This window comes from Echinops telfairi, unplaced genomic scaffold (assembly GCF_000313985.2).
Source record: "Echinops telfairi isolate 266 unplaced genomic scaffold, ASM31398v2 ScPeMD7_17;HRSCAF=63, whole genome shotgun sequence".
Taxonomy (NCBI): domain Eukaryota; kingdom Metazoa; phylum Chordata; class Mammalia; order Afrosoricida; family Tenrecidae; genus Echinops; species Echinops telfairi.
The window spans coordinates 4,449,144-4,475,876 of NW_022103914.1; the positions used below are offsets into that span (position 1 = coordinate 4,449,144).

General features: G+C 39.5%; 1 protein-coding gene across 1 annotated transcript in view; it reads right to left on the reverse strand.

Annotated features, from left to right (window-relative positions):
- OSBPL11 (oxysterol binding protein like 11) overlaps nucleotides 1-26,733 on the reverse strand; it is a 97,391-nt gene that overhangs the window by 23,065 nt on the left and 47,593 nt on the right. Inside the window, exons 7-10 of the mRNA XM_004712250.4 lie at nucleotides 24,318-24,457; nucleotides 16,379-16,519; nucleotides 12,415-12,913; nucleotides 10,536-10,722 (exon numbers count right to left, since the gene is read on the reverse strand). Coding sequence (XP_004712307.1) covers nucleotides 10,536-10,722; nucleotides 12,415-12,913; nucleotides 16,379-16,519; nucleotides 24,318-24,457 — 967 coding nt within the window. The remainder of the gene's footprint in view (nucleotides 1-10,535; nucleotides 10,723-12,414; nucleotides 12,914-16,378; nucleotides 16,520-24,317; nucleotides 24,458-26,733) is intronic.

The following is a 26,733-nucleotide window of genomic DNA, read 5'->3' on the forward strand; positions in this document are numbered from 1 at the left end:
AGCACTTGCTGATGAAGTTCAAGGATTGTAGCCTTCATTATGGATTACAACTCAATGTAAGGAACACTAAAATCTTTACAATTGGACCAATAGGTAACATCATGATAAATAAAAAAAGATTAAAGTTGTGAAGGATTTTGTTTTACTTGCATCTACAATCAATGCTCATGGAAGCAGCAGTCAAGAGATCAAATGACATATTGCATTAGGTAAATCTGCAGCACAAGACGGCTTCAGAGTATTGACGAGCAAGGGTGTCACCTTGAGGACTAATGTGTGCCTGACCCGAGCCATGACATTCTCATTGCATCGTATGCATCTGAAAGTTTACCAATGAACAAAGAAAACCACAGGAGAATAGATGCATTTGAATTGTGATGCTGGAGAAGAATATTGGAAGTACCAGTGACTGCTAAGAGGGCAAATCGATCTGTATTGGAAGAAGGAAGACTAGAGTGTTTCTTAGAAGCAAGGGTGGCAGGGCTGAGTCTTACATATTTTAGACATATTGTGAGGAAAGACCAGTCTCTGGAGAAGAACAACATGGGTGGCAAAAAAGAGGAAGGCCTTCGATGAGATAGACAAAGCGGCTTCATCAATGGGGTCAGCTATAGGAACAACTGTGAGGACCGAGCAGGACTGTGCAGCATTTTGTCCCGTTGTGCACAGGGTCACTATGGGTCGATGGCACCTAAGCAAAAGGCCCAGACGTGTGGGCAACAAACAGCTCCGGAACCCTAAATCTATCTGTCAGGTGTAAACCAAGGCCCCAGGAAGCAGAAGGACAAAGTGGAATGTCAGAGTCCGGATTTCAGTGAAGGGGAAGTCAAAAGCCTGCAAACCCAGAGCTCAAGGCAGAGCTGTGGAGTCCAATCAGCAAAGGATTTGGGAACCAGATGTCAGACCAAAAACAAGTGAGGAGTAAGTATAGCTCACGGGACTCAAAGAGCGCCAAGATGACTAGTCTGCTTGTTTAAGCAGGTGGCAACTCTGGGTTAGCCTTCCAAACATATGAATGGAAACAAATGCACCTATGACATGTTTCTTGTAATGTCATTCCACATTTCCGCTCTTATTTTACTTGCCAATATTCTTTCTTCCCTTCCTAGAAAATTCTAATTTAACCAAACAGGTATGAGCAAATGACCCAGAACACTCATTTTCCCCCCTCCTTTTCCACACATGCAGATCCAGAACTTCATGCTGAAAGCTAAGAATGATAGTCAGTTGCTCACTTGGCCTCTCTCTCACTGTGACAGCATACTCTCTTTAGTTATCACTGGCTCCCACCAGCCTTTCACCGCACAAATCACAATGACTCAGTTCCTGTCCTGGCCTGCAGGGTGACACAAGGTTCGGCAGCTCAGTGCAGCTACACAGAAACAACAGCACAAGGAGAAGTGGGCCAGGGCACAAAAACCACGCACATCCCTGAGGTAGGACATGAGGGACTTACGAAGTGAGGGCCTCACTTTACTATTAAGAATTCATCACTACAGTCTAATGCAGGATCAGTACACTTCTGTGAAGAACTCTCCTCATTGAGTCGATATTGACTCATAATGACCCTAAACATAGAGTAGAACTGGCCCTGTGGACTTCCAAAACTGCAACTCTTAATGAGAGTGGAAAGTGTCATCTCCCACCCTCACAGTGACTGCTGGGTTCCCACTGCTGACCTTGTGCCTGACCCACGCCACGGCACTCTACATTGCATCACATGCATGTGAAATTGAACATTGAACATGGCAACACACCAGCCACCAGGGCTCCTCTGTAAAGGACTACAGTAAATATCAGAATCTGCAGGCCAGCTGCTCTGTCAAAACAATTTAACGCTGCCCCTGCAGCACAGAGCATTGACCTGTACCCAGTAAGGAAGTCAAAGGGCATGGGTTGGAAAGAGGGAACCGATTACAAGGATCTATATGTGACCTCCTTCCTGGGGGACGGACAACAGAAAAGTGGATGAAGGGAGACACCGGACAGGGCAAGATATGACAAAATAATAATTTATAAACTATCAAGGGCTTATGAGGGAGGGAGGGGAGAGCGGGGAAGGAGGGGAAAAATAAGGAACTAATGCCGGGGGCTTAAGTGGAGAGGAAATGTTTTGAGAATGATGAGGGCAATGAAAGTACAAATGTGCTTTACACAATTGATGTATGTATGGATTGTGATAGAGTTGTATGAGCCCCTAATAAAATTATTTTTTTAAAAAGAAGAAGAAAAAAAAAAATTAGGTAAGGGAAGGCTCCTTCATCAAACTCCCAATAATTAAAACATGTGAGCTTTGTATCAACAAATAATCCAAAATATACAGTCCTTAAGGAACTCACCCAAAAAAGCTAATTGATGTGAGGAAGCATTTGCTCTTTTCACTTTCTAAAAGTTTGGAAGCAATCCAGTCTTTAGTTTCTTTCTTTCTTTCTTACTTTTGTTTTTTTTCTAGATACTCATTTGAACACCTGAGTAACAGTTTCATAGAGAAAAGCTTTTGTTGGATGAACATTAAGACTTTAACCTTGGGTTTTATTGGAGACACATAAACACATAAAAGAAATACGCACATGATGGGGAACTTTTACATTCTAAGTGGAGTTACAAAAGAAGGCATTGTACACTATGTTGATCAATGCTGCTTCCTAAGGGTACCTGCAACAAATCCCTTTGGAATTTAAGGCCAGGAAAATAGTTGGTCTCTTTTGAAAGACGTCATCAGATGATAACTAGGTTGAGCATCATGTTTCCCTTTTGCTGTAGCAGATGAGTCAGAACTAAATTTTATATTCAAGGATAGTAGTCCTCTAATCCCAGCCTTATTGTTCTTTCCACCTTCATGGTTACTTTACTTACAGACTTTTATCTCTGTCTACTACATATTGATTTTCTGTGAATGTCTCACAAATGCTTTCCAAAAGCAGCTTCCTGAATTCTGATACTAGACTGAGAGCTTTGTGAAGGCAGAGATAATCTCCTCCCACCCGCCTTCTGTACTCCACAACGCAGGAAAGTATGTGTCATTAGGAAGTGTTGAATAAGTCATAATCACACAGTATAATATATATCCTCATCCTAAATAAAATGAATGTGGAAAATGGGGTCAGGAAATGGGCAATGGAACAGGCAATAGGAAACGGGCTCACTTGGCATATCAAATATTGCTGTGGAAAAGGAACGAGTAAGGAAAGACGGGGAAGATAATATATTATCCCAAAGGCAGACAGCAGATAATGTGTCTGCTCCTATTGTAGAGAGCCAAAAAAGATTCCTGGCTGTGTCTGGGGAGGAGTAATGGTCCTTAGTAAAGGCAGGAGTAAAAAATTGTTTCTACTTTCAGTCCTCTACATGAGAAATTAGTTGAAACCACTAATTTTAATGGCGACGAAAATAGAAAAACACAACAAAAAAACATTAGTTAGCTCAAAGTACACATTAAGAGTTGTACTTTCAGAAGTGTGTGTGAGAGAGACAGTGACAGAAAGACTTTAATCCTAGCTTGACAAGTGACAAGAAGCAACAATGAGTGGGGTGTTGCTGACAGGTAAAAGACAGGAAGTAGGGGAAAGAAGTCAGTCTTAAGAAACGTCTAAGAAAAAAGGGATAGTAAATATAGCAACTAATCATTGACAAAATGGGGACATTTATCTTAGGTTGCCTTAAAAAGTGAAAATGAAAAAAGGCCATGTCTCGAGAGTAAATAAGGCGATAAAGATTTATTTTGTGGTACCCCCCCTGTAAGAACCCATCTGAGAAGATGGGAGAAGGCCCAGTCAGATGGAAAGACCCGGCTGGGCTTCTGCCAACAGTCAGATCAACTGCTTCCCCTGTGAGGGGCCGTCATGGACGTTCAGCCCAGGGTGTCTTTCAATGGCTGAAGCGCTAGCTGAGTATCTGACTACAGCCACATGAAAGATCATGCGTGAGAACTGCTGATCAACCTATAAAACTGTGGGAGTGGAGTCCTAGGTTCTGGAGGGATTTACTATGAGCAGTTGATAATATCATTTCTGATGTCAGAGGATCTTGGCCGAAGGAAGAGAATACCAGAAAGATGTTTACTTGTCTTTTACTGACTGTGCAAAGGCATTGGACTGTGTGGATCATAAGTATGGATAGCTTTGAGAAGAATGGGAGTTCTAGAACACTTCACTGTGCTTATGTGGAACTTATACATGGAATGAGATGTAAGTGTGTATATAGAACAAGGTGTACTGTATGGATTAAAATCAGGAAAGGTGTGCATCAGGGTTGCATCCTCTCACCATACTTACTCAATCTGTATGCTGAGAAAATCATTGGAGAAGCTGGATTATAGGAAGGAAAGTGTGGCATCAGGATTGGAGGAAGGCTTATCAATAAACTTCGACATCCTTGCTTGTGGAAAATGAGTAGGACTTGAAGCACTTACTGATGAAGAGCAAGGATTACAGCTTTCAGTACGGATTACAACTCAAACTAAAGAAGACCAAAATCCTCACAACTGGACCAATAGGTAACACCAAGGTAAATGGAGAAAAGACTGAAGTTGTCAAGGATTTCATCTTGCTTGGATCTAGTCAATGCTCATCGATGCAGCACTCAAGAGATTAAAAGATACTTTGTATGGATACATCTGCTGCTTAAAACGTCTTCAAAATATTGAAAAGCAACGAGGTTACTTGAGGATTAAGGTCTGCCTGACCCAAGCCGCCGGTAATTTCAGTTGCTTCATCTGCATGTGAAAGTTGGACAGTGAATAAGGAAGACTGAAGAAGAATCAACATGCTTGAATTTGGTGCTGGCATAGACTACTCAAAATGAAGCGCTAAAAGAACAAACAAATCTGTCTAGGAAGAAACACAACCAGAATGCTCCTTAGAAGCAAGGATGGTGAGACTTCATCTCACGTACTTTGTTGCCAGGAGAGACCTCGAGTCCTTGGAGAAGGCCATTGATCTAAGGTTTATTGTGCCAACCTGGCCGATAAACACGTGGGGTTAACTGAACGGCTTAGTGAGCCTCGCCTTTCGAGGTCTCGGTCTCTTGATTTCTGATGGTTGGGCCAGGGTGCAGCTACCTTAGCCAGTTCCCTGCTTCTGCTGTCAAGGCTCACTTCCTGCAAGACATCCCCCAGGAGAAGCCGCATGGACCTACCCCGATGCAACCCTGGGTGCTGGGGCAGCCGTGTGGAGACCCCTGCCAGTACTGAGATGCTTACACATTCACTGACTCGGCTTTCCTCCTGCAGTCGGCGTCATAGTGTGGGTTTTGTGAGATGGAGGAGGACTTTGTGGATTGGTGTTGGACATATGGGTTAATGTTGGACTTGTGGGCTTGGGCAGCACTGGGTTGGGATGTTTTCTTGATGTGCACTTACCCTTTATATAAAACTCTCTCTTATACATGAGTTTCTGTGGATTTGTTTTTCTAATGGACACAGACTAACACAGGCATCATGCTTTGTAATGTGGTAGGGCAGAGAAAAAGAGGAAGGCCCTCAATGAGATGGACTAACGCATGGACTAACGCAGTGGCTACAACAATGGGTTCAAACATAAGAACAATTGTGAAGATGGCCCAGGGTTATCTTCTGTTGTCCACAGGGTCACAGGCATCAGAACTGACTCAATGGCACCTAACAATAAGAAGTGGATATAATATAGGAGTTTTAACAACTGTACTGCAGGTCTGAAATTGTTTCAAAACAAAAATTTGAGATACTTGTGGTGGAATGAAATTTCTTAATATGGCTCCTCTACCCAAGTCTCTCTAGCTTCCACCAAATGACTGGGTGGGACTAGGCAAACAGGTTTGGGTTTTTTTTAACACTAATAGAAGGGATTGGTCAGTTTTTGTTACTACCTCCCCTAGCTATAAGGATGAGCTATGTTTGAAGCAGCAGCAGAGAGAGATTAGGACTATTTGGAACAGGACATCCAAGGATCTCTGTATGAAATAGCTGAGGTCGCTGAGACCAGATGTACCAGAAACGATAATGATGTGATTTGATATTTGTGTGATATACTCATGGCCGGAGTTTGATCTGATATTATCAGCCAATCACTTGTAAGAAGTTTGAGTGGGATGCAACTCCCTTACGTAGGTCACAAGTTTGACCAGATGTAAGGAACATTGTCCTGGGGTGTGGACAGCATCGCCTTTTCCCTAACAAGCAATCAAAGGAGAGGGAAGCAAGTAGAGACGGAGGGACTTGACGACCGCACCAAGAAAGAAGAGCGGGAGGGAAGTGCAACCCTGGGTCTCGGTGCTGAGACCCTCCAAAGGCCAGGAGATGACTAAGGCCAAGACACATGAGAACTCTAAGAGGTAGCAGGCCCTCAGCTGTTGAAAAGAGACAAAGACCTCTTAGAACTGGCACCCCCAAATAGACAAATAGCCTCCAAAACTGCGAGAGAATACATTTATGGATACAGCCATCCATTTGTCGTTTTTGTTATTGCAGCACTAGACAACTAAGATGGTCTATAAAGAGCATGTGAACTCCAGCATGAAAGGAAACTGGAAACTGCACAAAAATTCCTCCTCCTAACTTTTACAATAGAGAGAGTCTGTGCCAAGAAAACTTGGAATAAGATCATTAAAAAAAAAAAAGAAACTAATTTTGTATAGAAAGGCTTGGAAAACCAGGTAGGGCGAAAAGCCATCAAAGAGTTGGCTCTAGCGCCTGGAGTCTTAAATGCTTGAAGATAAACAAGCAGCCATCTAGCTGAGAAGCAACAAAGCCCTCATGGAAGAAGCACACCAGCCTGTGTGATTACGAGGCGTTGATAGGATCAGGTATCAGGCATCAAAGAAGAAAAAATGATGGGGTGTGCAGAGTGGGGACCCAAAGCCCATCTGTAGGCAACTGGACATCCCCTTACAGAAAGGTCGCGGGGAGGAGATCCGCCAGTCATAGTGAAGTATAGCACTGATGAAACTCTACTTCTTTAATGCTTCCCCCCGCCACTATTATGATCCCAATTCTACCTTACAAATCCGGCTAGACCAGAGGATGAACATGGGTGCAGATAAGAGCTGGAAACAGGGAAGCCAGGACAGATAAACCCCTCAGGACTAATATTGAGAGTAGTAATACCAGGAGGGTAATGGTAAGGTGGGGGAAAAAGGGAAACCGGTTACAATGATCTACATATAACCCCCTCCCAGGAAGACAGACAACAGAAAAGTGGGTGAAGGGAGACATTGGACAGTGTAAAATATGAAAAAAAAAAATTTATAAATTATCAAGGGTTCGTGAGGGAGGGAGGGCTGAACAGGGAGGGAAGGGAAAAAAGGAGGAGCTGATACCAAGGTCTCAAGTAAAAAGAAAATGTTTTTTGTTTTTTTTTTAAGAAAATGTTTTAAGAATGATGATGGCAACAAATGTACAAATGTGCTTGACACAATGGATGGAGGTATGGATTGTGATAAGAGTTGTACGAGCCCCCAATAAAATGATTTTAAAAAAGCATTGGCCATCTTCTCCCTCACTGGCCAACTTACATGGGAATTAAGAGTCTTGCCTCTGGAGCTGTTCTTGAAGATGTGGCCATAAATGGGCCTAAACTCCTTACTGCAATGCTACTGCTTTCTTAGTGCTCTGCCTGGCCCTTAGAGGAAAAAGAGTGAGATAGGATGGCAGTTGGCTTCCTGGCCATGCAACCACAGGATAACCAAAGATGTGGACACGAATTTCATCAGGATGAGTGAAAAACCTAAACAGGGCTACAATTATGGAAAACACTAGGAACTTAGTATTGGTGGGGTGTGAGCTCTATAAAACAAATGTGAATCCCACTTGGAGCAAGAAGAGCTTGGGAAGGAGGAAAGAGGATAACCCTAAGGCATAAGCCCAAGTACTGAAGAGGGACTTCCAAACAAAGAGGATGATTCTATGTAGTGTATTTATAGGAAGGCACTATCTAATGCTATGGTACCGGCAAGATTCACAAAGATTAATTCTGATCCTTCACATTTAGGTAGTCCTAGGAATATGATAAATCAAGTTATTATAACTGATGCAGTCTTATATCAAGATTAAAAGATACATTCTAATGGCAAGGATCAAAGGAATGGTAATAAACATATACACTTAATACAAACATGGAGAGAAAAAAAACAACAATAAAATTGTGCTAGGTTTTTGAGTTTAGAGATATATTCTGACGCAAACTTTCTCTGTTAGTGTCTACAAATTTAGATATCTCCTTCTATGTTAATCCACACTCCCCTACAGTCAGTATCAAAGTTATTATCATCTACTCTTGACTTGCTTCCAACTCTGGCTCTAAGATTTTCAAGTCTCTGGCACTGGCCGGAACATGCTAGTAACAAAACCAATGTCCTAGTTCTTCGTGTCATCAGTAGTGACCATTGAATGAAACAAGAACATTAAAGTCAGAGAAGAGAGAGAAATAAAGAGGCACAACAGCTATTTAAAAAAAAAATCATTTTATTGGGGGCTCATAAAACTCTTATCACAATCCATGCATCAACTGAATCAGGCATGTTCACAACAGCTATTTTTAAACGGAAGGGGGATACTGATGGTAGGCAGCTTCAAAAAAACCCAAGGGCTCACCCTAAGAGTAACCAAAACGATCGTTGTACATTCTGGGCCACACACTAACCCCAAGAACAAAGAAATTCACACTAAAGCATATTTCCCAAGAAAAATCAACGACTATTTACAGATGACTTACAACGAATCTAGCACATTACACTGGCATAATGTCAGGTGCCTTCCACTCAAGAGATTCCATATGCCCAAGAGAATGAAACAATGCCTGGTCCTGTGCTACCTTTGTAATCAAGGTGCTATCGAAATCCTATCTCATGCCATCAAGTCCATTCTGACTCATGGTGACCCTATGGACAGAGTAGGGCTGCCCCGTGGGTTTCCAAGATGAACTCTTAGCAGGAGTAGAAAAGTCTTCTCTTTCCCCAAGAGTAGCTGGTGGATTCAAACTGCTAACCTGGGCTCGCAGCCCAAACCATAACCATTATTCTGCCAGGGCTTCTCCACAGGTACAACAGAATGCTCAAAATGCTACAGGTTTCCCATGGAAGCCTTCGTGAAATAGGACAAAACCACATGAAGCATTCAAAAAACAAGTTTGTGCATCAGAGGTGCTTTAAAAATATGTTATATAGGCAGTAAGTCCTTTAGAAATCCAAAGAACATACAAGGAGGCTTCAAACAGCTCATTACAAAATTTTAGTATCTCTGGCTAGACCAGAGCATGTACACTGGTGCAGATAAGAGTTCTTGACACATGGAATTCAGGACAAATAAACCCCTCAGAAACAATAATGGGAGTAAGTGATACCATGAGAGTAAGGAAAAGGTGGGGGGAGAAGGGGGAGAAAAGGGGAGCCGATCACAATGATTGACGTATTAACCCCCACCCACCATCCCAAGGGGGATGAACAACAGAAACGAGAGTGAATGGAGACTGGACAGTATAAGATATGAAAATAATAATAATTTATAATTTATCAAGGGCTCACAAGGGTGGGAGGGAAGTAAAAAGAGGAGCCAATACCAAGGACTCAAGTAGAAAGAAAATGTTTTGAAAATGATGGCAATATATGTACAAATGTGCTTGATACAATTGATGCATGGATTATTATAAGAGCTGTAAGAGCCCCCAATAAAATGATTTATTAAAAAAAGTTGTACAAGTCCCCAATAAAATGATTTAAAATAAAATAAAACTGTGCCTACTTCACGGACAGTCGCAGTAAACAGCGGGGCCTTAAAGGGTCAGTGTTCTTTTAAGGCTCCTATTACAAAACGTAAGAGTTCTGGAGAGCAATGGTTATGCACTCTGCTGCTAATGGGAAAGTTAGCACTTTGAGGCCGTCATTGGCTTTGCAGAAGACAAGCTCTGACAATTTGCCGATGACTGTATAGGAAACCTCACAGGGCATTAGAGGGTCACGATGAGTTGTCTTCACAGAGTCAGGGTGACCAAGACTAAAATGCTAGACATTAACAAGCCAAGAAAAAAAATTCGCTGAAAACCCACTGACCACAAGTCCATTCTAAGTCACAGTGACCTCATAAGGAGGAAGAAGTGCTCCTAGGGTTTTCTGAGACAAATAAATCTTTACAGGAACAGTCTCATTCTCCCTTAGAAAGAATGGTGGATTTGAACCACCAACGCTTTCTTATGGTTAGGTATAGTTTCACCATAATTTGGAGTAATGGCTGCTTCAACTGAAGTCTGGATCCAAATTTGGATCTCTGTGCCAGAGAATGCTTATTTATCTCTCAGGAATTCTAGTCTATATTGTGTTAGCTGCGTCACCAGAAAAGATTTATCAGGTAGATCTGCTAATAATGTCACTATTTTTAAAACTACATGATGACTTCCATAATGCCTTGAAAGACTAAATATATTAAAAACAAACAAGCAAGCAAACAAACAAAAGCATGAATAAAAACCCAGCCCCACAGACACAGATCAAAGCAGGAAACCCACGAGGGGTTCGAATACAGGCCTGAAGTGGACAGGCAGAGCCAAGTGTCATGAAGATGTTCTTACCGGTGCAGTCTGCCCCCATAAAACGGCTTAGTGTGGAAAGTGATGCTGGCTGAGTACCCGGTCTTTGCACAGTTGACGCTGACTTTGCCACCCAGTTCTACCCAGGGAACGGTTAAAATTGACCGGGCGTATGCACAAGGTAAAGAAAACGTATACTCTTCTCCATGTTCCAACAGACTGAGGATACCTGAATGTGAAAACAGTAGGATAGTTAACATCTTACAAGAAAAATTAAGCCACCCCCAAAAAGATCCATTGTGTTTACTTGTATAGTAGATCCTATTATTTTGCTTTATATGATTTCATTTACAATGGCAATTTTTTCATAGTAGTGAATCAAGGTATTCCCACTATGACCTCACTATCCCTTTTAGGTTCACAGGACCAGAAAGCACTACCAATGACAGTTTCAAGAAATCCCCTTAAAATTCCTTCAGCCTGAACTTAAAGCATTGTTAGGATCTGATCATTGATTAGGGCTTATAACTTTTTCAAACTGTTACAGAGTCAACTGAAATAAGATAGCAATGGTTGGGAAATCTATACAGATTAAGGAAAATAAAACCTAATCCTATCAGAAAAATCACAGATATAATAATTACTTTGTCAAATTCTGAAATATTTATGGTAAAGCTGAAAGAATGTAAGCGGGGAAAGAGCAGAAAGGAGAGCTGTAGCACTGATGGCTGTACAGCTCACTCGATGGGACTGAACACAGACGTGCGCGTGCACGGATCCACGGACTGTGTCAGATATGTCCATGAGACTATTGCAATAAGGGAAAAGAATACTATTCTAATAGAGCTTGTTTCTATAATGATGCTATATTAAAGACATTAATTGTTTTTCTCATTTCTTAGATATGTTTTGTCTTGTTTTGGAAGGGGGCCTACCATCACCAGATTCTCATGAGCCAGAATAACTGCCCAGGGGGAAATAATGTCAAAGAGTGAGGCTCTAAACCTGGCTACGCCTTAAACTTCATGACCCTGCGGCGTCTGTTCCATCATTTCTCGACATCAGATTTTTCATCTATAACATCAACAGGCTGGTTTATGAAACATCAAGGGCTAATGTAGAGTTTATAAACTAAAAAGACAAGTTTTTAAATTAATAAAACAAGAGTTATAGAAGTTTAAATTAATAAGCAGTTTAAGTTATGGAGTACAAAACTGATGATCTGAAATGTAGATCCCTACCTAACTCACACAAAAAAGAAAAAAAGTGATTTTTTTTTCTCGTTTTAATTAACCTTAAACATTATATGGAAGTTGGAAAGAGTCATATCACAATAAATAACAGAACTTAATAATGAGGAGAGTTAAAGAGGAGGTATTTTTATCTGGAACATAACATGGTGTGATTTATTTTTGTAATAATAAAAATTTTAAATTTGGAAGAAATTTTATGTTTAAGTGAAAGATAACAGATGCATTTAATAGATTATATTGCAGTTAAAACATACTTTAAAGTTTTATCATTGATGGTAAAATAGATATGTTTAGTTCTAAAAAGTAGGCTACAATATTATACATAACCCTAAACTTATAAAACTAGAAAGATGAACATACACAAAAACTATATAAAATACTAAAAAAAACTATCCATATCTGCATGTAAGAATTACAAATGCTTTTCATTTTTTCCTTTGAATTTTTCTAAAGTTTTGATAATAAAAATCTTCTATATTTAAAATCAGAAAACACATTTAAACAGAAAATCTGTAAGTCACTCACCTCTACACACAAGCATTCTAAAACATAAACTAAAAACAAAAACATAGTACACATAGCAGTTCTTATATATAATATTTATCTAGCTTCCCAAAGTTTAAGGTTGTAGTATGAGATCAATAATCTGCAAAAAGTTTTCTACGTACCTTCTCCAACCATTGTTACGCCTATTGACATGCCTAAGAATTTGCTCTTCGTCCAGACATGCGCATTCACACACATCTTCCTCTCTGCACATTCTGCATAAAATCCTGAGACTGGAGGATGATGGGAAACCTGCTCAGCAACAAATCTGACTGTGTAACAGTCTGATCCCACCTGGCTCAAAGACTCCTCTGAAACAGGAGCTTGATTTGTGGTTGCCTGGGTGGAAGCGCTGCCACTAACAACGGATGGTACCTCACTTTTCGGCATTCTCCAGGAACAGTGAAATGTCTCTCCAATGATAGGATTGTACGGTTTCTTAGCAATGGCCCCCTTACGGCCTTCGTGAAATGAGGTAAGGTAGTACTCAACAAAACGCATCATTCTGTCCTCAGCTGTGGCTCCATTAGTGATGGCTATAAATAAGTCTGGATGAGACATGAAGTCTGCATACATTTCCAGCAAGGAACGCTTCTCCAGGATAAAGGTAGGAAGCACCACCTAGAACAACAACAAAAACATCAACCAAAAAGGGAAAATGAAGCCTGTGTATTCATATGTAAACAACTACTCCAAGCTCGCTGAAAACACATTATCTAAGTGGATATTAAAAACAAAAGTTACAAAGGATAAATATTTGGTCTCAGTAAGCATTAAGCAGGCTTCACAATACATGAGGGGTGATAACCAGCTGCTGGAAGTTTGGGGGCCTGCAGGGAACAGGATTTCTAAACCGCAAACATGTCTAGAGGGCTGTAGTCTAAGGTCATTTTTGCTCGCTACAAATATGTTAAACACTGGGCCACTACTTGCAAGGTTAGCAGTTCAAGTCCACTAGCTGTTCCTCAGGAGAGGGATGATGCTATATACTCCTGCACAGATTTATAGTCTTGGAGCAGTTCCACTCTGTTCTAAAGAGTCGTGGCAGAGTCAACTCAGCGACAGTGTTTGCTTTGCTTTGGCTTATCAAGATATGAGATGTTAAAAGAGGCAATGAATGCCAGCTTTTAGGAAAAGAACAGAGATCACTAATTAAAGCAAAAAAACATAACATTTAATTTTAAGTACATGAGAACTATTTTCAAGAACAGAACTTTTGACACCTAAAGCCCGATAAGAATAAGGAAGATTAAACATTTTATTTAAAGCAAAGCTCAATTCCTTCAGAAAGCTATGAGCCAATATTTTCAAGAGCATTAAGATATTCATACCCATGTAGTCTGTTGATTACTCTTCCAGGAATCTAGCCTTAAAAAACAACATAATAATGAGGGAAAAGGAATATGGAAAATAAAATGTGTGTCATAATATTGTTAGAGTAACTAAGAAATGAAAAGAATACATTTTTAACAGTGGTTCAGGCTAAATATGGAACTTTTGCCTAATGGACAATTTTAAGAATTTCAAAAAATGGTTAAGAAGATAACAGGAGCAAAAAATACTGGCTATTTCACGGTCAAGTGGTGGGGATGAATACTTGCATCTTTATTTCATGGAATTACAAAAAGCAAATTTCATGTGGAGACTAACCCAGGGCCCAGGAAAGGAAGCAAAAGCAAGCATTTGGGCACTGTTAATGGGAAGGAAGAATTTTCAGCAGTACTTCCACCTTACAATCCTAGTGAAACAAGTATCTTCTGTCAATCCAGCCAGAGGACCATCATGGGGATTATTAGGAAGAAGTTTTAAGAAAACTGAAAACTGCGCAGGTGAGAAAAAGGCTGGGAAAGTTGTGCCATGGGATTACCCTCCTGCTCGTTCAACAAATGTGGCAATGGCTGAGAATTTCATTGGAAAACCTTATCCCATCCATCCTCTGGCCCTGATCTTGCTCCTTCAGATCTTTTTGTTCCCAACTCAAAAGAACATTCCAAAGGAACATAATCCGAGTCATTTGAAGACAATATCAAAATTGCTTTCTTGATGTGGTATATACCAAAGAGCACAAAATTCCTCAAGGAAGAGTTAGTGAGATGGAAAAGCTGCCTCAGAAGTGTATAAACTTAGATGGAGGATATGTTGAGAAATATTAACTTCACTTTTTATATTTTTATTAATAAAAGTATATTATTTCATAATAGCACTTTTTTAGTTATGTGTGTGTACTCAATGGATAACATAAAGCAGGAAGATGATTGACACAAAGGTCAAGTTGAAATGATTACCTCTAGGAAAAAGTAGAGGTAGAGGGTCTACAACAAGGAGCGGTGCACAGAGAGCATCATCTAAGGTCTGGCCGTGAAAGGTAGGTATATGGCTACTCATCTTATGGCTGTGTTTTGAACTGAATATTCAGTCTTCTGTGTGTATGATACACTTCACAAAGAAAATATAGTAATCAGGGAAAAAATGAAACAAATGCATACATACTATAATATGAAAAAAGATTTGAAAGTAATCAAGTGAGAATTTTATTGTGTTAGGGTGGTAAAATAATAAACTCAATTAAAAAAACAAACTAACAAAAACCAACCTGTTGCTGAGTAAATTCTGACAAAGTAATCCTACAGGGTAGAGCAAAACTGCCCCATAGCATTACCTAGACTGCAATCTTCATAGAAGCAGACTGTCACATCTTCTCCCATGGTGAGTTAAGCCACTGCTTTTCAGTTAGCAGTTACGTAATTGCTTACTAGCTGTACCACCAAGCACACCGCACGCTGCCCCTACTACCATCACAGAACATCCTTTTCAAATGTTCTTAGTTACGCCTTATAAACCTCAACATTGTTCTACTAAGGGATGGCCACACATACCAAATAAATCCTTCATGTGAATACTGACTTTAACCAAGTTCACAACCAATTATGAAAATATTCCTTGAATAGAAATGATAACCAACTAGAATATCTAGAGTCAGATGAAAGGCCAATGAACTTCATTATTAATTCCCAAAATATGTTTGTTAATAAACTTTTTACTCAATCTATTTACTTAAAACTCCTATAAAAGATAAGAAGTCTAAGTACAGAAATGTGTTTTTTGCCTTTTAATCATTCAAAGTGAATGATAAATACAAATATTCTATCAGTAAGTCACATTTCCATATAAACAATTCATTGAAAACAAATAGCCTTTTAATCAATACTTCCATTACCTTCAATGATACCAAAAGCTTCAATTTGAAACAAACATTAAGTCAATGGTAAAATTCCATACTAATGCCAAACAGTATAGAAACCCCTACAGTAACCATTTTCTTTTGCCATTTATAGTTTTAAAACCTGTTTTCTTGTTTAATTAGTTGCCTTGGATTTATTAATAAAACAAATTAGGGCATCCCAATGGAATAAACTGGAAAACAAAAATGCCAGCCTAAAATGAAAACAAACTACAGAACAAATAAACCAACTGGGGAACTTATTACAAGTACTTCTCATCCACTAGGTCTGGGGTGAGGGCCTGAGATTCTGCATTTTTATCAAGCACCCAGGTGATGATATTGCTGCTTATCTTCAGAACACGTTTTAAAAAGTCCAAGAACCCCCAAAGTATGGTCTTAGGGTTAAATCTGGACTGCTGTTTTGATAATGAAAAATTTCTGAGTGAAACCAACAGACTGTCTATGCTTACTTTTCATGCTACAAAGAGTGAGCTGCATATTTACAACAAAGACCAACACCCACACAGCTGAGAGTATTTACCATCAGGACCTTTCTAGAAGTTTCCTGCTTCCAGTTATACATAATTCCCAAAATGGACTGCCCAAATAAGAGAAAAGTATTTTGTGGAGTTCAAGGCAGCACAGTCCACCAATGCCCCCTTTTCATCTCAGAAACAGGAGGACCGTAGGTCTACATTGATATGCAACTTCCTATTTCACAGAAAACCACAGTTTAAAAATAAAAGATAAGTGCTGATAGACTAAAAACCAAATCATGAAGAGTTAAATGGCCCGACAACATTAACAATTATAGGCAGAATCATGGCTTATGGGCTCCAGAAACTGCTCAGCCTATCACTTACTCTTGTCAAATCCATGCCCAGCTTGAGCTGTGACAGGAGATGCAGGATAACGCTGCGCTGCTCTTCCACGGCTCCCAGGTCATCCTCCTTGTTATCACATGTATCCTCCACCTCGTCATCTGCATTTACTTCTTCAGGTTCCTTGACACAAGAGAAAGCAAAACTCCAGTGCTATAAACATTTGCTAACATCCACGAGGAAAAAAAACATAAAGGGATGAGGTTTAGGAAAATCTGAGGACAGGTAAAGATGTTTCTGGAAATACAGCCTACATTCCTTGGCATTGGAAGAGGTTATTTTCCTAGAACTCATTAGCACTGCAACGGATTGTGGTTTCGGTATATTTACCAAATATGAAAATATTTTTAAAGGAATTTTAAAAAGAGTATATCATGTTTCATCAGAAGCTTTGGCCATCTGCCTACAGGCAGTACTATTACCTGTAAATTACATTCTAGGTGTTGTACAACATAAATATTCGCCCCCTTTAAAGATAAAACTATAGAAGTACATTGAACTTTGGTGTGACTGTACATGTCAAGTCTTAACAACTGCAACATGGGAGTTGCCAGGAGACACCTGGGGGTTATGGAGAATTCTAAGTGCAAGTACGGAAACCCTAAGGTGCTCATGCAGTCTGAATGACACTCAAAGTCTTACACAGCTTTTAAATCTAACCACAAACAGTCCTTTCAGGACGAAAAGTCTTTCGTGTCAGTAGGGTCCTGGCTACAAGTGGTTAAAAGAGAATATTAAACAATAGTATATGGTTTCAAATTCCCAAGTTCTATAGGGTTCTTGGAGCCCCAGCCTGCCTGCCTAACAGCAAGGTCAGCAGTTCGAAACCACCAGCTCCCCTGAGGGAGAATGACGAGGTTTTCTACTCCTATAAAGAGTTTTCATCTTGGAAATCCACAGGGGCAGCGCTATACTGTCATGAAGGGTCACTAGTAGTCAGAATCAACTCGATGGCAGCTGAGTTTTGCTTTATAGGACTTTTATTAGCTATCACTTTCCACATTTATTTGGGGTGGTGTCTCAACGTTCTCTGTGAAACATTCAACTAGTAACTTGGTGTAAGACAGTTTTATATGACAATATTATCTTTTAGATTTCTTCTGGGCTTTAACTTAAGAGGACTGTAAAAAGAACTTTGTTAACTGTAAAAATTAGCTTTGTTAATTTTGTACCTTTGGTTTTCCCCTTCAATAACAGAATCTTACCAAACAACCCATCTATTTTGTGTAGCTAGGTTAAAAAAAATTTTCTTAATCATTTTATTGGGGGCTTATACAACTCTTATCACAATCCATACATCCATCCATTGTGTCAAGCACATTTATACATTTGTTGCCATCATCATTCTCAAAACATTTTCTTTCTACTTGAGACCTTGGTATCAGCTCATTTTTCCTTACTCTCCACACCCCACCCCACGAACCCTTGATAATATATAAATTATTTTGTCATGTCTTACACTGTCTTATATGCACTTTTCTGTTGTCCGTCCCCCACGGAGGGGGTTATATGGAGATCCTTGTAATCGGTTCCCCCTCTCTACACCACCTTCCTTCTACCCTCCCGGTATTGCCACTCTCACCACTGGTCCTGAGGGGTTCATCTGTCCTGGATTCCCTGTGTTTATAGTTCCTATGTGTACCAGTGTACATCCTCTGGTCTAGCAAGATTTGTAAGGTAGAATTGGGATCATGATAGTGGGGGAGAGGAAGCATTAAAGAACTAGAGGAAAGTTGTATGCTTCCTCAGTGTTATACTCCACCCTGACTGGCTCGTCTGCTCTCCGAGACCCTTCTGTAAGCGGATGTCCAGTTGCCTACAGATGGGCTTTGGGTCCCCACTCCGCACTCCCCGATTCACAATAATATGACATTTTGTTCTTTGATGCCTGATACCTGATCCTATCAACACCTCATGATCACACAGGCTGGTGTGCTTCTTCCATGTGAGCTTTGTTGCTTCCCAGCTAGATGGTCGCTTGTTTATCTTCAAGCCTTTAAGACCCCAGATGCTAAATCTTTTGATAGCTGGGCACCATCAGCTTTCTTCACCACATTTGCTTATTCACCCGCTTTGTCTTCAGCAATCGTGTCGGGAAGGTGAGCATCATGGAATGCCAGTTTAATAGAACAAAGTGTTCTTGCATTGAGGGAGTACTTGAGTAGAGACCTGATGTCCATCTGCTACCTTAATACTAAACCTATAAATATGTGTACATAGATCTATTTCCCCATCATTGTATATAAATATATTTACATATATACATGCCTCTATTTAGACATCTATAAATGCCCTTTGCCTCCTAGTTCTTTCCTCTATTTCAAAAAAAAATTTTTTTAAATAAAAAAATCCCCCCAAAACAGAAACTTAATGTTCTCCGGTTAAAAACTTGTCAGTTGATCCCCCCTCTGATGCACATTAGACCTGATCTGGTTTTCAACATTTTCTGTGTTTTTTGTTTGCTTGTTTTCATTTCATATTGGGGTTTAGCTCAGATGTACTTAGTCCCTGGGGGTAAACTTCCTCAATGTTTGTTATATGTGTTTCAGGATATGAAACCCAGGATTGATGAACCTAGAGAGACAGCAAGTAGAATACGGGTTTCTGGGAGGTACAGTTGGGTAGGATGGAGTTAATGTCAAGGAGTTCAAGAAGGAAGAGAGTATTTTGAAAAACATTGTGGTAGTAATTGTACTATACTGCTTGATGTGATTAAACTAGGGAATGATATATCTCTATTAAAATGCAAAAAAAGTGACTGTGGAAAAAATAAAAACAAACCACACACAGACACACACATACAAACAAACATGAAAAACAACATACTGTTCTCAAAATAAAACACAGTGAGTTTCTGGTCTTTATTTTGCTTTTATCTTTTCCCCATCTTCTATCACAGAAATATACATCAGGTCAGCTTCTGAAATGTCACTTAAAGACTGAATTCATTTCCTTAAATGAAGAATATACTTCTGTGTTTATAATTTTAAGGACAGATACCAGAGGCATTGTTAATTCCTCTCTAATGGCTAGTAAATCTGTCAGTAACCTAGGATAAACCAGTTGTACAATATACTTCTGAATATTTAAAACCCTAATCACATCAGTCACTGCTCAGTCCATGCGGTGCAGAGTACAACTGATCATGGGGTTTTCAAGGCTGGGACCTTTCAGAGCCAGTCACCTGCAAGTGGTTGGATCTGGCAATCATTTGTTAATAGTGGAGCGTTTAACTGTGCTTCCTACTGGATGTTCACAAGTCCTAAGAGAGGTAGGAAAGCTGATCACTCACCTGTCTAAATATGAATAACAAATACAATACGATTTAATACTAATACTGAGCGGGGGCAAATCTTCTTGGTCTAGATTTAAGTAATGTTCTCCAACCTTCTTAAAAGGTACTGTTACAGTTTTAAGGTCAGAATCTGGAACGCATATTAATAATATTAACACTACCATACAGTACAAAATTTACTTTGTGGTTTGGAACTACCTCCTGTAAAACAATTATTAAAATAAAAGTAAAAGGTACAGTTATTGTTTTTATAAAAATGGTCAAATCACTTAATAGAAAAAGTTACATTAGATATTGATTCGTCATAATAGTGGGAACTGAGGAATTTAGAAATTCTCTTTTTTAAAAAAAAGGCTTCCTCATGCTATTTTAAAAGAAAAGCTTAAGCATTAGGAAGTGAAAGCATTATCCACATTCCAATAAGCACACTCCACTGGGGTGAGGGAGGGGGAAAAAATATACTAAGGGCTGAAGTAGAAAGAAAATGTTTTGAAAGTGATGATGGCTACATATGTATAAATGTACTTGATCCAACTGATGTATGGATTGTTATGAGCCCCTAATAAAATGAGTTGTTAAAAAGAAATAAATGAACACACCCAACTGTATAAAATTTGAATCCAGAATGGTTACCAAATGCAGTGGCAAGAACTGTTGTTGAGTTTCTAGGAAATGTCTATATTTGGAGATTCAGTGCCAAAGAGTAACCCCAATATTCCACAAAATGCACACTAACCCTTCTCTCACCTTCCGAGTTCTGATTTGGGGTAAGAAGAGCTATGGGCTTCATCCTAGCCTCATCAGGCTTACTTCCTCTCTTAGGTGACAGGAAAGTCTCTACTACTACCATACAGGTCTCCAGCTTGTATGCACATATTTCAAAGAAGAAAGCTACTAAACTTTTGGAAAATTCAAGGCTATTCAGGCTATTTAAGTGAAGTCTGTCTTTAATTTTTTTTAAAAATCTGCAGTTCCCCCAAACCCCGCTTATACTCTACTTGGCAATGTACTTGGTCTCTTAACCTCTGTGCCTCAATCACAGGTGGCTTTAGTCTGATTTTCAAAACATGTTGCATTCCCCCAAATCTCTAGTTGCTTTTAATAGACATTTACAGTCAAATTCTACTCTCATCAGAAAATTCAACATGTTCATAATCATATTAACCCCTTTTCTCTAGAAGCTTTCATTGTAATTTTCCTACAGAGTGGCACCACAATTTTATCTACTGTATATAGTTGAGTATAAGCTGACCCAAATATCAGCTGAGGCACCTAATTTTTTTAAAAATAGTTTTATTAGGGGCTCATACTACTCTTATCACAATCCATACATACATCAATTGTGTAAAGCACATTTGTACATTCATTACCCTCATCATTCTCAAAACATTTGCTCTCCACTTAAGCCCCTGGCATCAGGTCCTCATTCCCGCCCCCTCCCTCCCCCCTTTCCCCTCCCTCATGAACCTTTGATAATTTATAAATTATTATTTTGACATATCTTACCCTGTCCCACTTCTCCCCTCACCCACTTTTCTGCTGTCCTTTCCCCAGGGAGGAGGTCACATGTAGATCTTTGTAATCGGTCCCCCCTTTCCAACCCACCCTCCTTCTACCCTCCCAGTATTGCCACTCACACCACTGGTCCTGAAGGGATCATCCGCCCTGGATTCCCTGTGTTTCCAGTTCCTACCTGTACCAGGGTACATCCTCTGGTCTAGCCAGACTTGCAACGCACCTAATTTTACCACAAAAACTGCATTAAAAATGTGCTGAAACACTCAGCTTATACACGAGTATATACAGTAATCATTTAGGCTAAAAACTTTGATCCAACTCTACCAACCCACGAGATTTTTCATTTCAAATGCATATTATCTATGCACGTGTCTTTGTTTCTATTTCCACTTTTATTCTAAGGTAAATCCCATATTACCACTCTTCTTAAACATATCACATCCTTCCCCAGCTTAAGACCCCACTGTATATCATATTAAGACCAAATTCGTATGTTATTTTTTTAATTCCTCTGGTTAAAAAAAAAGGCAACTGGTAACATTTTTTTTCTTTTTTTTTTCATCTACTTTTCCCACATCATAATTTCTTCCTTATTCATTGTCCAGTTTCGAAGTGTATCTCACTCATTGAGACACTCCATTGAGTTGATGACAACTAATAGCAACCCTATAGGGCAGGTAGAACTGCCCTCGTGAGTTTCCCAGACTGTAACTTTTTTTCACCAACAGTTTTATTGGCAATTAAGTTAAATATAATTCAATAGCTCAATCATTCAATCATATCAAGGAGAATTATACTGTCAGCCCCACTTCCATTTTAGATTGCCCCACCCAACCGTAGTTAAATCGCTTCTAAGATGAGCTATGCAATCAAAATCCGTCTAGTGCTCCTTTCACCTTCCTATCCCCCTTATTTACTCCTGACTTCCCCTCCCCACATTATCCACCCATCACCCCTACTGCATCCACTCCTCCCATGCTTCACAGCTGGGAGACGCAACACAAAACAGTAACAAACAAAACAGTGATAAAGTGGTAGGTAAAATTAAAAATATAATAGTGCACAGACAAAAACACAAATAATGCATAAGGAGGAAAAGGCACCTAACAACATCTAAAAGCCAGGGAAGAAATGTTCATCATGTAATAGGTATTCACAACCAGAACAGACTCAGGTCACATCAACAGGGTGGTCAACTGGCCAAGCATCCGCAACTGGTAACATTTGTTGGTCCAGTTTCCACAAGCCCAGGGAGCATGATTTATACTCTTCTCTGGTACATTGCTCCAGGGAGCATCCTTCATGTAGAATGCAGTTCCAATGGTACTATATGGAGCTGTGGCATTGACAATCTATCACCATTTCCCACAAGTACTCTCCGAAATTCATATTATACCTTCTACTATAAGGTATTCTTATCCTTCTCTCACAGGTGAGGAAATTAAAAGGATGAGTGGTCAAGTAATTGGCCCACATATTAATAAATGGCAGAACCTGCCATGGAAACCATCAGGCAAGCCTTCTCCATAGGAGCAGTCTAGACTACCTTACTATCCTGCTTTTGCTACCTTTACCTTTGGGTTCTCTTACTCTTCTTCTCTCCAAATCCTCTCCTCCTTTTAAAGCTCAATTTCTATTGCACTTTCTTGTCAAGAGGAGCCTGGGTGGTATAGTGGCTAAGCATTGGGCTATGAGCCACATGGTCAGCAGTTGGACACTACCAGCAGCTCCTTGGGAGAAAGACTGGGCTTTCGACTCCCCGAAGCAGTTAGTCTTGCAGACCCACACAGGCTCACTGTGAGTTTTTCAGTTCTTGCCAAAGTACTTTTTCATTTATTCTATGTTCTAGTAAGCTAAATTGTTTCAATTAAGGCCAGATCAAAGCATAAAACAAGTCTTCATACTATTCTCTCAGTTCTGTGTATATCTTGTGACAAGATTTCAAGTCTTCAGGGAAAGAACTATATCTTATATTTTTGCATCTCCTTCAAATGCTAAAACTGGGCTGGTGATCTGCCAGATAACTTAAAACATACTTGCTGTCATCGACTTGACTTCACAGATAAGCTAGTCAAAACCCAACTCATAAATTACTTCCAGCCTCCACCCCGCCCCCTGTTCATCCTGCCCGATCTACCTGCCTTAATGAGCCAAGACTATAACAGCTTTGGAAGTTTCTGTGTGACACATTTCTTTTACAAAGTAATTTGTCAATATGTAAACAGCTAAAACTCTTCACTACTCTTGGCTGAATGAATAGAATCCCCCCCCAAAAAAATCTAGAGAAAGAGAAAAACAAAACTGTTTACAAGATGATACAGTGCTATTTATAAAAACAAAAAATAAGATATTCAGAATGGTAACATAAAAAAACGCAGAAATGCACACAAGGAAAAAACAGTGTGTTATAGTGGTGGAATTTTGAGTAAATGAAAACACTCATTTGAGAAACTGGTTTGGTAAGAGTGCTATCTGTCGAAAAGACTTCATAGCAAACTTTTAAATTTAATAGAAAGCTTTTGGCAAGTAATGTTAAATGAATATAATTGAGAAAGAACAACATGAGAAAAAGAAAAACGTCATTTAAACAATCTTATTAAATAAGTAATTTTCTCAAAACAAACTAGCAAGCAAACAAACAAAACTCACTGCCACCAAGTCGATTCCGACTCACAGCAGACCTGTGGGACAGGGTGAAACTGTTCTGCCAGTCCCCAAGACTGTCACTCTTTAAGGGAGTAGAAAGCCTCATCTTTCTCCCTAGGAGCAGCTGGTGGTTTCCAACTGCTGACTTTGCAGTTAGCAAAACAGTACGTAACCACTGGGTCACCAGGGCTCCTGCTTTCTGGAGAAAAAAAACCGCAAGTAGCAAAATTTTAAACACATTATTAGCAAGGAAAAGCAAATTTTAAAAGAGTACGTAATTTTATCCAGGGGGGATAAAAAAGTGACATGTACATATTTAACACAATGGGCTATTCCTGTAGAACAGCAATGGGGGGCTGCTCTGATGGCATTGTTGGCCCACGTCCTGAGAAGCCAGGAACTAGAACTTCTCAGTGGATCTTAATTACTTTACAACAAAAGCATACTTTCATATTACCTTACCCTTGCTAGTTGTCCAGACTCTGCAACAGACTGCTCCTCTGGGACTGCCACTGGCTTGCTCTGCTCAGTTGCAAAGTCAGCTCCATTTCTATAGTGGTTTGATAAAGGTATCTTTGGCTCTAACCACTCGATTGTCGTTCCTGATGAATTAAGAGAAAACTTTTGCTGAAACTTGCTCATAATCTGCAAAGTTCAGCAGATGTAAATTTTATTAAACAATTTTAAGCCTGCAAGACTAAAAAGCAAGTCAACCTGTTCACAGACCCTGCAACGCAGGCACTTGTGTCTCATTAGCATAAGCACAATGATTGGGCAACATTTTACCAGAGACACTTGCAACTTGAAATCAAATACCATTTAAAAGAATCCGCCCAGAACAGACTGAAGTCACTTCTTGGGCAAGTCGGTGAATCACTGAGTTGTATTCTGCACCCTAGCAATCAATTCGTTGCCTTTTCTGTATGAGGCCGACCTCGCTCTTGTGACTTCAGCAGAAAAGAGTATACAATTAGGCTTTGGGGGTCACAACAGGAAGGGCCTGGGACTGTGAAACAGTACAATTTGTTTCAGTTCAGGGCTGACCCCTATTATCAACAGCAATTTTCTGACCGATCAAGATAACCCTCTGGATCTAATTTAAAAATTGAAAATAGATGGCCATTCTTCTTAATCTTCTGTTTTTAATGATGTAAAAAGTCCTATATACTTTTAAACTGAAGGGCTCTTCTGAATAAATAATAGGTGACCTAGTAAAAGACCATGGTCACATTTGGAGACCTGTCATCTCAGTTAATGACTCAAACATCTCTTATTACCCTCAACTAGTTTAACAAAGTGGATTCTATACCTAATCAATAATGGAAAGTGTTCCACTTGATTGCAGAGGCTGATCTAGGTTTCACAGAAGCTACAATAAGGGATGTTCAGACTGCCACAGCAGGAATTTAAATGAGTAAGCAGTCTACTCAGCCCACTTCAGCAGAGGAATAGATTGCAACTTCCCTTCCAGTCTGCCTGACCACTTAGTTCAATCTCACAAAGCACTGGGAAGATTCATGGTTGCCAGTGGCGGAGGGGGGTAGCTCATGGGGTATGTTTTAAAATTCCAAGGAAATGGAAAAACTTTGCTCCTACCTTAAAATATTTTTAGTATCAATATCCAGATTATCTTACTTCTAAAAATAAATTGTACATAAACACTAAATTTAGAAATCTTTCCTCTCACTGGATACCACAACAAAACTATTTAGCATATAAATCATTTGGTCTCAGAGCTCTTCTAAATAAAGAATGCCTTTAAGGAGCCCTGGGGGTGTGTAGTGGTTGCGTGCTGGGCTGCTAAACACAAGGCCAGCAGTATGAAACCACCATCCGCTCCGCAGGAGAAAGAGGTTTTCTACTAAAGAATTACAATCTTGGAAACTCAGAGGGGCTGTTCCACCCTGTCCTATAGGGTCGCGCTGAGTTGGACTCAGGCACTTAACAACATATATAAATCAGAAGATACTAGAAAGGAATGAAAAAAATCACAAATTTCCCCGTGAATTGCTTCTTCTACAGACTAACAAAAGATGTTTTATTCTTTTTTTTTAGAAGGCTTTATTTTTATTTTATTTTATTTTTTATCGTTTTATTAGGGGCTCATACAACTCTTACCACAATCCATACATACATCAATTGTGTAAAGCACATTTGTACATTCACTGCCCTCATCATTCTCAAAGAATGTTTTATTCTTTTAAAAATATTTGGTCATTGTAAAATCATATAAGGAGCCCTGGTGGCACAGTGATTAAAAGCTCAGCTACTAACCAAAAGGTTGGCCAATCAAACCCACCAGCCACTCCACACACAAAAAAGAGGTCTGTTTCAATAAAGATGATAGCATTATAGCTCTATAGAGCAGTTCTACTCTGTCCTATGGGGTCACTATGAGTCAAACTCAATGGTAATGAACTTTTTTTATATATATAAAATTATGTTCTAATTCTAAAACAGCAAATGATATAAGAAAGGAGAGGTAGCTGGATAAGAGGACAATAGGTTGTCGTGAAATATGAATCAATTACTATGAATGCAATGTGACAGTGTTTCTTCATCTATTTAATAGAAAATTTATCTTTATTATTGAATGCAATTACATTCTTTTGCCATGTACCATCAATGTCAACAAATTCTGTCAAATATTAGACAGACACATTTTGTTCTAAATGAAAGGTGACTGATAGGCCATGGAAAGTATGTCATTATAAAACACTGACTAGTCAACAGTGCCAAAATTCAAGTGATAATACCAAGTTTCTCGCTTTATCAACTGGGAGGATAGTCATGCCACAACTTCTAACGGGAAGTACAGAGGATGAACATACTGAAGTATTTTGACATGCTGAGTTTCAAGTTTCTAAAGGAATATGTA